The sequence below is a fragment of the Pieris napi genome, chromosome 2, assembly GCF_905475465.1.
Source record: "Pieris napi chromosome 2, ilPieNapi1.2, whole genome shotgun sequence".
NCBI lineage: Eukaryota > Metazoa > Arthropoda > Insecta > Lepidoptera > Pieridae > Pieris > Pieris napi.
This window is the reverse complement of record NC_062235.1, coordinates 3,084,322-3,096,107: the sequence shown is the minus strand read 5'-3', so window position 1 is coordinate 3,096,107 and position 11,786 is coordinate 3,084,322. Positions and strand designations below refer to the sequence as shown.

Genomic DNA, 11,786 nt, shown 5'->3' with positions numbered 1-11,786 from the left:
GATTGTCATATATTCGGTGAAATGGAACGACAAAGAGCATTTTATCCTACGCCAAAAATGGATTGTCTTCGTAGGGCTTGGTTATTGGGATACAGATAGGAGATCGATCGACTGTCACAGTCTGACAAATTATTGGGTTCGGGCGTTAATTTGATGGTTACAACAACATTTGATTATTAAGTTTATGACCACCAAGCAAAACAGGACACGCATGTTAATTTTAAACAAATAGGTTCCATTCCTACTTTTAACGCGGTTTTTATTCGTATTCTGTACAAAAGTGAATTGTCATATATCAAATAAATTTAAATATGTATATCAGAAATGTCAACTCTTATGAAGTATTGACCAACGTCAAAACCTGCAACCATGCAATATGCATTAAAATTTAAAATTTTCAGTCTTGACATATCACGATTCACGTCGCAGCTTTTCAGTTCGCATAGAAACTAGAAAATCGTGGTATTTTAAACCGAGTATTATTCTCATAATTTATCAATTACTTATAAGTGTAATTATGTGCAAATTTTTATTTTACTTTGGTATAATATATTAGGATATGATGGAATTAATTTAGCAATTTAATTTAATTTAAATGTGATGCAAACTTCACAGCTGTTTTAGATATTCTTTATTTATATAATTAAAGAATCTTTTGGTCAAAATGTCTACGCGAAGAGCGAGAATAAAAGCGGTAACAGCATTACCTCCTAGAAGAAAAAATGCACCTAATTTAAATAATAAGCCAGAAAAAGAAAGCCCCAAAGTTTCACTTGTATCAAAAGAAAGTGAAGAAGACAATAAAAACACACAATCTGATATTACTGAAAACGCCTCAACTACACCAAGCATAGTTTGCAATAAATCCCCTATTTTACCTACCATTGACCAAATAGATGTATCATCGAAAACATCTGAGTTACCTGCTACTCCTAAGCCAAGTAACTTATTTGCTGCACCTTTAACAAGAAATAGTCCAAAACGATTTGCTTCTCCCAATCTAATATCGCCTAGAAGAGATGTATCTAAATGTAACACTCCTGTCCGGCAAACTATACCAAGACATCATGAATTCAATCAAAACACAGAACTGCAAGTAACTAGTAATTCAGTGAATAGAGTACAACAAAACAGTAGAATTGAAGGTAAGTACTTAATATTTATTTGATTTCACTTCACTTACACATTTGGCGATATGTTCGTTTATTCTATACTTTATTGCTTAAGGTTTTAATAGCAGAATAAAATTAATCTTGAAAGAGTTGTTGTAAGATTGTTTGTTCTGTGCTTGTGCCAGTTTTAAATTACTCTTTACGATGATGAATGATTGTTTTGAGTTGACCAAGTTAGGTTTTGTTCAAAGAGATTAAAGTCTATTTTCTGTCAACCTCATTAAGTTCATTATTGAGTAAATAATAATAACTAAATAACATAATAAGTAAGTATATTTCTGTATACTACCATATTATAGTAAAAACAAATAACCAAGAAAGTGCTAGTGATCACTAGATAAGCTACATGACACTTTAAATGTTACTGATTTTTGCATACAGCATGTAATATTAAAATTAGAAAATACATTATAAACTATTTAGTGTCATATCTAGTCAAAACCTTAACATAAGTCTGCTAAAACTCCTCATGGGCAAAGAGCTGAAGATAGTAGAAAGAGCCTATAAATTTAAAACAAAACTGACTGACTGTTACTTACACAATTTATATTAAACTGCCAATAAATTAATTAATTTACCGTCACAATTGGCCAAATAGCTTTTTAAAATGATGTGTGAGTAAAGTGTATATCTTATAATTGGTTTGTTGCTTGTAGCAACAATATAATAGCATATTGTTTCATATAGAGTATCATCATTCTTGTTCAATACTATCTTAGTTTATCTAAGTATACTTATTGATTACTAACTTTTTGTATTTTAGTTATGTATCTGAATTATCACCATATATTTTTTATTACCTGTAATTTATGAGCAACATATTAAATTGGTTACACATTTCTTTCATGCTCGGTGTTCTCCTTTTCACACTTTCATTACCTACATCTATAAACAACTTTCTAAATAAAAATAATTTCACTTGAATATACAACATGTTGTATGGTGAATAAAAATAATTCTTTACAATGTTTTAATCAATTAAATTTAATTATGTAAAGTAGTAAGTTAGGCTTATCAATGTAGCAAATGCCGTTGTACTTGATAATTGTTATGTATGTATTTTTACAGTCTATAATGAGAAACCAGAAGCGACAGCAACTGCCATGGATGGCATTGTTCCTCTACAACCAGCAGTTGGCCCTAAACCAATAGAAAAGCTAAAGAACGATATTATCTCAGAAAATGCTGAAGTTCTATTTGATCCAATAGTACCTCTGCCATCTCCTAATAAATTACGGACAAAACTTCGTCCCGTGCCTCGGCTAGGGCCTAGGAGGAACAGTATTCAGGTAACATAAAAATTAAGATTTAAAACTTTGTTATTAATAGAAAACCCGCTATTTTTGTACATAGAATTATCTTAAATTGTAGCATATACTGCATGTTTTACTAGGGGAAATACATTTCAGCTTGCTTTGTGTTTTGCTGATCTGATTGACCCTTAGGATTTCTTAAGTCAGCTGAATATTTAGATAATTCATGCACCTAACAAATAAATCTCGAGACACGGCAGTGTGCATACCAAGTTGAGTAGAAAACCAACACGGCCGTATCATCCTTTTCTCAGGCCATTTTTTTAAATTTTTCAGTTTATTTCAAAATTCATTCAATTTGACCCAGTTGTTTAAGAATTATAACTAGTCAAAGTTTCTTAATTTGGTCACTCACTGAATGATCGATCATCAAATCTTTAAGGCACTTCTAGCAGACTCTCCGACACTATCAACATATTTGTATGTTTGTAGAGTAAATTCATAGTAGCGATATTATGTGTTTAATATTATATATGTACTATATTTTATTTTTTCTCGACATTATAGTATTGTCTGTAAGGATGTATGTTTTTCTGTAATAAATAAATGTTTTTGATGGAATAGCTTTTCATCATGACTTAATGTTAAAATAAATAACAATAATTATAATTATATCAAAATACGAGATATTTGTGACCTTTTAACTGCAGTGAGTGTTATTACGTAAATTACTGCGTAATTTCGTTTTGTATTTTAATATTGAGTTTTCATATGCAAGTGTAAGACAGCACTGTAAGTTGTAAGTTATTCATTGAAAAATGTTCTATATATAGGTTACGCAAGCCATAGTATACAAAGGTTATCTTTCTCTTCTCAGGGCAGCGCCAGTGAATCCGAAGATGAGAGCCGGCGTAGTCTTCTAAGTGGCGGAAACACTCCAGGACCCAGACAGAGGCATGATTCACAATCAATTCTACAGTCTATGCTCAATAGGTAATGTTATTTTACTAAAGAACATTATTAGGGAAACTGTAACAGAAAAATTACTTCCAACAGCAAACGTCAAGACTTATTAAAAATCAGTTGTATAACTAAGAAAAAAATAAAAACTTTGAAGGTTAATTCATAATGTGAACTAGTGGCGCTGCAACCTTTTGCTTGTGCATGACACACGCCGTCGACTTTTTGGGTCTAAAGCATGTCGGTTTCCTTACGATTTCCATCACCGTACGAGCGAGTATTATATCTTCTAGACAGGAAGTCTATTGAGGATCGAACCTACGACCTGTGTGCCGCACGCCGACGCCACTAGGCCAACACTGTTCTTACTGAAAATTAATTAATTAAATTCAAATCATAGATAGAGACCATATACAATAGTTATAATATATTTATCAAACCTACATATGTACTTAGAATTCTATGAACCACTTGACATTTATAGTTATCATTTGTATTGCCTCTACAACAACTACCCAGAATACAGATAAATATGTACTTAAATAAATGTAATCTATGTACCGACTACTTAAAACAACTGAGGTTACTATGCATGTTAATAGTAGGAAGAATCTTTAATAATGAGTTTTCGTAGGAATCTCACTCAATAATATTTTAATATGAATTTAAATTATTCCATCATTTTTTTTGCTAAAAATGCAATATAAGAAAGTCTACTATTTAGTCTCTATAAAGTCAGGTTAAAATTTTACCCTCTCATTAAACTAGGAATAGTTATTACATTTTTGGTCTTCTTCGTCCTATTGAAAGTATCGAGCTAGCTGTCGACATCCAATTATTAGTATAAACACGGAACGATTTTAAACGACACCCACTTTAAATTCGCGTGGCTAATAGCCAGGTATTCTAGTACTAGGAAACTAAAAAATAAATAAATCAGTGGCGCTACAACCTCATTACATCTGGGCCTCAGATTTCTGAATCTGTTTCATGATCATTTTTCAATCCAATAGGCAAGTAGGTGATCCGCCTCCTGTGCCTGACGCACGATGTCTTCCGTCACCGTTCAAGCGAATGTTAAATGCGCACATAGAAAGAAAGTTCATTGGTGCACAGCCGGGGATTGAACCTACGAACTCAGGGATGAGAGTAGCACGCTGAAGCCATTAGGGTAACACTGCTCGCATGGAAAAACTAGTCCATAATTTTTTTTTATGAACTATCCCCTATGGGTCGAAACTTAGGTTACTATTCAGATACGAGGCTTTTCGCTATTTGTGACACCAGTACGTCAAACATTTATTGTAGATATTTTGCCATGGCTAAATTCAAATTTCCATACTTTCCATCTCGACGCCTGGCATTCCATAACAGCGTTTTTAAGGCACTTAGTGCCGCGCACCACCTCTTTGTGAAACCAGCTGCCAGTAGAGGTATTTCCAAACTTAGGGGCCTTCAAGAAAAGAGCGTACCCTATAAGGTCGGCAGCACACACGCTAGCCCTCGGTCTTGCAGTGTCGCATATTTTGCGAAAAATAAGCTTTCGATGCTTAATCGTATTCTAAACTTTTTATTTTCAGGGACGTAAGCCGTGTTAGGAATGAGTCGGTAAGTTCCAGTGTGAGCCAAATTGCAGGACCACAGATGCCAGCATCTCCCATCAGAGATAAGCCTTTAAAGTAAGTTGGCCGTATATAATAGTTTCTTTTATATATCTGTATGTTTATAATTAAGAATACTTATAATTATATTTTTTGCAATTCTCTGTATCTAGGATGAGGCCGAACTTTTGTATATGCAAAATAGAGAAAAAACAGTAATTACGCCTTATAAGTTCAAATATAACTTGGTTCTAAATCCAAATTGGACGAATTCTTAATTATTTTTTTATCAACAATAATGATTGTCATTGGTCAAACGCAAAAATCATATTGGATAGACACTGTTGAAAAACATACGAAGTGCGTGTCGTCTTTTGTTTTATTGTATTGTATCTCATTCTCCTGGTTAGTTTGTGACTTTACAAAACTCCAATAGTCGCGTAGTTTTTAAGTACTAAAGGAACAATTTTCACGCTCAGACAGCATCAACAGAAACCGAAATATACAGTTTAGAAAGAATAGTAATTATTTATCTCTTAATTCTTGTTGATTAAATATTTTAAAAACTACATACTTTAACCTCTGTACAGTCGTACCTACTGTAGCACAATCTCCAGTTTGTGAGTCCAACTAGATAACTCGTATAAAAATTCAGGGTTCGCCGTGCTCAAGAAGCAGCAAACAGGCGCGCGGCGATGGCATCTCGCCGCAAACGTCATTGTAAGCGTGAAGACATGACTATGTATGACCTCATCTTTTACAACCCAACGGAAAATCCTATTTTGTGAGTATATACATTGTTTTCTAAATAAAAAGATTTACCTCCAGAATTTAGTAAAAGTTCACACAGATAATTTTTTAATAAAATAATACATAATTTTGTAGCTCCAAATTCAGTTTATATGAGTAACGCTTGATATCCCCCACTAATGTTTTTTTTTAAATTCGTACTCACCTTTATATAGCTGTTTTGTGGGTTACAACAAATCTCGCGATTAATTTATTAATTACTAGCGACCCGCCCCGGCCTCGCACGGGTGCAATGCTGATACTAAATACACTACAGAAAAACTGTGCGGCCGGCCGGTACCGCCGCAAACGCTACGTCCCGCAATTTTTAAATCTGTAATATCTTCGAAAATATTCACTTAAATCATACGGTGTAAAGGGCTATATAGATCTATATTAAATGAACAATGTATTCAAGGTATTTAATTGGTTAAGGATTAATGCTGTATTGGTTAAAATCGCTTCGAAAATTAGCCATTATTTGTCGTAAAAAGTAAATGACAAAAAAAGTTATTGTGGGTTATCCATAAGAGATAGACATATACCATCACGGACTTTTCTGTAGACCTTTTCAATGTGTACAATACTTAGTACATTATTTTGATAAAACTCGTAGGGTTTAGCCTGCGTTTGCAATGTAAGCGGAAAAAATTTAATTATTTACGACATCACATTAGAAACCTCAAAAATAACAGTACTTCTCCACTATTTAATGGATGTTATTATACATATAAACCTTCCTCTTGAATCACTCTATCTATTAAAAAAAACCGCATCAAAATCCGTTGTGTAGTTTCAAAGATTTAAGCATACAAAGGGAAATAGGGACAGAGAAAGCGACTTTGTTTTATACTATGTAGTGATTACCAATATACTAACAAAAACCTAATGAAGAGCTGAATTTGAAAATACGTTACACTCTGAAAAATCACAAAAAAATACAATTTTAAACCGACTTAAAAAATTTAAGGTTATAATTAAATTGACGTGAAATGAGGATTTCAAATATGTATAGGGATAATGTATCAATCAGTGCATCACTATTGGAAACGAAATTTCCAATCCAATAGTTAAATAAAACAATTTTGTATTTTTACAACACTCATGAAACGTACTAACGATAAGCGTATAGTACGCATTCAACTTATTTCTTAGTTTAAAGTGAGAAATAAGACAAATTAATAAAAATATCTACGTATATATTTTTGCAGGCCAAACGAAGACGAAATGAAAGCGAAAAAAGAGAGTTTAAAAGATTTGGAAAAGCAAAGTATGGATACTATAGAAGAAAGCGTAGATTCTGTTCAGGAATCTGCGCCCGCGCCGCAAATTAAACTTGGCCCCAATGGCGAAATTATACTAGATGAATCTAGTTTGGTAATAATAATACTCATTATTAATTGAAATAAAGTCTAGTTCTACTGCGACCCTCAATCCTTGGGTTGTGGTTTCGAATCCTGGCTGTACACTGGATTTTTCAAATTGCGCAATTGTGAAAAACACCATTTCGTACTACTTGTATATAAAGAAAATATATTGAAGATATTGATTTACTGAAGATTGCAGAATATGTATAATTATAAACTTAAAAAAATTGTACAAAAAGAAATATACATGTAATCTAAATCAGTCTACTTTTTAGGGAGCGTTCAAGTATTACGTAACGCAATTTTTGGAGATTATTGACCCCCCCCCCCCATGTAACTCGCCGTAACGTTTTTCAGTACCCAAGTACAGTACTGTACTCAAGTATAGTAAAACGTTTCGTGACCATCTAGTGACTCTTTAGTTACAATTATGTGGTGTAAGTCGAAAAAATATTAACAAAAACGCATAATTTATTCCCCGCCCCGCAACGTAACGTTTTACAAAAAGACCCCTCCCCTCCCAAAATCCGTTGCGTAATACCTGAACGATCCCTTAACTAAACTACTCTTTCGTCTCTTTCTCTCAAATTGTATGTATGCTGTGATGAAAAGAGACGGATACTATATACTTATAAACTAAATTAATGTTTGCAGGTTATAAAACAAACACAAATCCAGAAAATATCTTCAATAGTCCGTGAAGGGGCTTGGATGCCCTCTCAAGGGAAATACAAACGGGGCCCAAGAACAGCGAACTGGAGTGCCCCGGAGACAGTGAGGTTTTATAGAGCCCTGGCCGCTATTGGGACTGATTTTACATTGATGGCGCCTCTGTTCCCTGATAGGAGTAGAAAGGATCTCAAGTTGAAGGTAAGCTTTAAAAGGAAATATTCAAATTATAAATAACTTAAGACCTTATATTAAATTTATAAATAACTTTAGACCTTTTTAGTACTCCTTTACCTATCTTAATTGTATGTTTGTTAAAAATAAACTCATAACGACTTAATCGATATCATAAATTAATGTACAAGAACGTTCTCTTATCTCTGGAGTAACATAGGCTATTTTTCCAAAGTATACACAAAAGTCCAGCCATGCAAAGTAGGGAGAGGCTGCTAAAAAAATAGATAGATATCTAATATATAAAATTCTTGTGTCGCAGTGTATGTTACCATACTCCTCCGAAACGGCTCGACCGATTCTTTTGAAATTTTTTATGCATATTCAGTAAGTCTGAGAATCGGACAATATCTATTTTTCATCTCCCTAAATTTTCATTTTTTAGACAACTTTTTATTTTTTTATGATACAGCATACAAAAATACATAAAACCCCTCTATTGCTAGAAATATATGATATATATATTACTTTATTGCTAGAAATAATATAAATGTCAGAACGACGTTCGGGTCAGCTAGTTATCTTTATATATATAATTCTTCTGTGAGTGTGTATGTCACTGAACTTCTCTCAAACGACTGGACCGATTTTGATGAAATTTTTTGTGTGTGTTCAAGGGGATCTGGGAATGGTTTAGATTCACAAATCAGCCCGCCAGATGGCGCTGCAGTCGGTACTTTCATACTTTGCTTTACTAATCGCTTGAAATATCATGCAGGACAACGTCTGTCGGGTCCACTAGTATATATACATATTAATTTAAAATATAAGTATAGTTTTTTACATGTATAATGTAAAAAAAAATCGTTAGAGATACATTTATTTTGAAGTTTTATCTCATTCGTTGTTTGTCTATATTCCACACAAGTACTACACGTTTGAATAAAACTTATTTAAAAGATAGAATCGCGAAATTATTAAATCTTTACAACTGTTGATAATCACTTCTTATTATGTTTTCAGTTTAAAAAAGAAGAAAAAATCAATGGAGAGCAAATTGATAAAGCGTTGCGGTGTAGGTTCTCTTGGGACGCGATGTCGCTCGCGGAAGAGTTTGAGGCGGAGAGAAAGGAAGCTAAGCGGAAAGAAGAAGAGGAGAAAAAGAAACAGAAAGAGTTGATAGAGCAACAGAAGAAGGCGGAAAGAGAAAGACTGAAAGAATTTAAAGGAGCCCGGAGATGTAAATATATTTGTTTAATTGACTAGGTCTTATTACTTCTGTAGATTTAATATCATGCAGCCCTGCGATTCTGTAACTCACACAGCGGTTTTCGCATCGGCGGTCTCTCTCAAATCAGTCGTGAAGCAGTCATTTTATGATTTGGCATTCTGATAAACAATAAAGTACAAGCTCCCACCTTTTCAGAATGCCAAATCATAAAATGACTGATTTGAGAGCGACCGCCGATGCGAAAACCGCTGTGTGAGTTCGTGAAGTGAGTTACAGAATCGCAGAGCTGTACTTGAAACTATTTTTAAAATACCCTCTTTTTTCTTTAAATGTGTTGATAGCCATTATTAAGGTCTTGTTTGTTTAATTATTTTTTTTTTTTTTAGGTAAAGCTATGAAAGCGCTCGAATGTGTACCGAGCACTGTGTCTCGGAAGAAATTTACAATCACCAACGCCGATGATCTTATAGAACGAGGCAAGCAGATAGAAAATAACGTGAAAAAACGCTCAACACAAAAACATACAAAGTCGTCTACTTTAACATCCAAAGTGGCCAAATCTCCTCTCACCCGCACACCAATAAACGTACCAGCACAAAGCAAACGTCAAACTCCACTAAAAACCCCACTTAAAACCCCAATGTCCTCTGACATGGCACATACAAGAAACGCATCTAAAACTCCAGATGTTGCCTTAAGAAACATTCCCTCTAATTTAGAAACCGGTTCGCTCATAGTGTTGACTGTAAATGACCCAAAATCTCCGGGGAAAAAAATGTTGCAAACATACATTGCTCAGGAGGAAGGTATATTAACTCAAGTGGCTCTACCGAGTGGTCTTTTGAATTCAGTAGTAGGTTATATGAAGAAAGGTACCCCTAAAAGTACTGTGTCGAACAATTCTTCGCCTATTACTCCTAATACGGATAGAGTTGGTACTGGCCAAAGTTCTGAAAGGAAACGACAAGCTTCCTTCTCTATAACAGAACTCTAGCCCATATTAATTAGTTTTCTAAGTATGAATTTGCAATTAAGATTTTTATTTAAATTATGATTTTATCTTTTATTTAATTTAGCAAAATGTATGAAATGTTTGATACGCCTTAACTGTATAATTATGCTTAAAAAACAATTGTTTTTGTACTCCATACTCTTCTGATATAATAAATGTAAGAAAACATGAGCCTTCATTTGTATCACAGCAATTTGTCGTTAGTGAGTCGTTAGAGATTTTAGACCCCATTTCTGGTTCCCCATATGAAAAAGTAGCAAAATAAATAGTGTTATTCTGTGCGGAAAGAGAATTTGCTTCGCGCCATTTAATTTATTCACAAAAATTATATACAGTGTTAACTCTTTATAACGAATTTCAAGGAACCGAGAATTTTTATTCGGTATAGAGAGACGTTATAGGGAGGGAAGAATTATTGTATGAGTTTTGTGTTAAACCCATTGATATATAAAAAACCCAAGGTGCACAGTCTCGAATAAAAGTAACGCTCGAAAGTGTCCCGAAACACTATTTCTGTCATTTTCTATAACAGTATATGTTACAAGCATATATTATTGCAAAACCAACCTTACGCGAATTGCTTAAAGTTGTTATTACAACGCAGTGTATACGTACTTAAAGCAATAAAATTTTACTACCGACCGTGGTCGGTAGGACAAGGTATTGAGTGGAGTCGAACATTACTTTTTTATTTACAACTATTTAACATAATTTTAAATTTATCCGACTTTTCGGGTGCTTTACAGCGTGCGTGGTCACGGTGACTAAAGACAAAAGGTGTTGGATGTTAAATAGTTGGAAATTTATAATAATACATAACTTTAATCAGGTTAAAAAGTTTTTTCATTCAATTAAAAAATAATTTGTTAGTAAATATATTTGTCAAAAACTACACACAAAAAAGTTCAAAAGTACATAAATTTATTTATAAAAAAAAACAAATAAATAACATCGACTCCACTTATTAGACGCGAGACTATTTGAAATGAGTGCACAATTTAGAATGTTGCGCTCATTTTTTTAAGGACGTTTTTTAGACGTTGATTGTGCATCTTGGGTTTTTTATATATCAATGGTTAAACCAAACAAATTTAACTCATTATTACGTTATAGACAGTTCTTCGTTATAACGAATGACGTCATAAAGACTTTACACAGTACTTTTAATTTAATATGACAATTGACCTTAATTAACGGGGTTTTTTTGGTGTTTATGACCTGCCTAAGATAAATAGACAAAAAAAGCAATGATTGCCTTAAATGTCACATTTCTGTTTTGGCACAGACTATAAACCTATGGAAATCCAAATACAATTTATTCATTTAGGTAACACATAGTACACTTAAGAATGTCAATAAGAATATTTAAAAAAATATCTAGATAGACTGCGACGTGACCCACTGTCGCCTGGCAATTTGTAAGGAAATGGTCACGTGACGTAAAGGGAGCTCGTGAATCCTCTGCGGAGTGAATAGACAAGCTAAATTAGTCTACTCTTCTACTACTCTTTCTGTTATGTTTATATTGTGAAGAGACAGATGAGAGTTTCCGTTAAAA

General features: G+C 33.5%; 1 protein-coding gene across 1 annotated transcript; it reads left to right on the top strand.

Annotated features, from left to right (window-relative positions):
- The first annotated feature begins 415 nt into the window (after positions 1-415).
- On the top strand, positions 416-10,629 carry LOC125059717 (transcription factor TFIIIB component B''). The gene is made up of 9 exons (XM_047664263.1): positions 416-1,145; positions 2,241-2,461; positions 3,303-3,418; positions 4,966-5,064; positions 5,642-5,770; positions 6,987-7,152; positions 7,797-8,012; positions 9,009-9,225; positions 9,603-10,629. The coding sequence occupies exons 1-9, from the start codon at positions 665-667 to the stop codon at positions 10,208-10,210; spliced, it is 2,253 nt and encodes a 750-aa protein (XP_047520219.1). The 5' UTR covers positions 416-664; the 3' UTR covers positions 10,211-10,629.
- Positions 10,630-11,786: the final 1,157 nt, after the last annotated feature.

Excerpts from the sequence above, each read along its gene's own strand:
- LOC125059717 (XM_047664263.1), top strand. The coding sequence starts at position 665 with ATGTCTACGCGAAGAGCGAGAATAAAAGCGGTAACAGCATTACCTCCT. Across the intron at positions 3,419-4,965 it reads CTACAGTCTATGCTCAATAG|GGACGTAAGCCGTGTTAGGA; the intron begins GTAATGTTATTT and ends TTTTATTTTCAG. Across the intron at positions 8,013-9,008 it reads GAAAGGATCTCAAGTTGAAG|TTTAAAAAAGAAGAAAAAAT; the intron begins GTAAGCTTTAAA and ends TTATGTTTTCAG.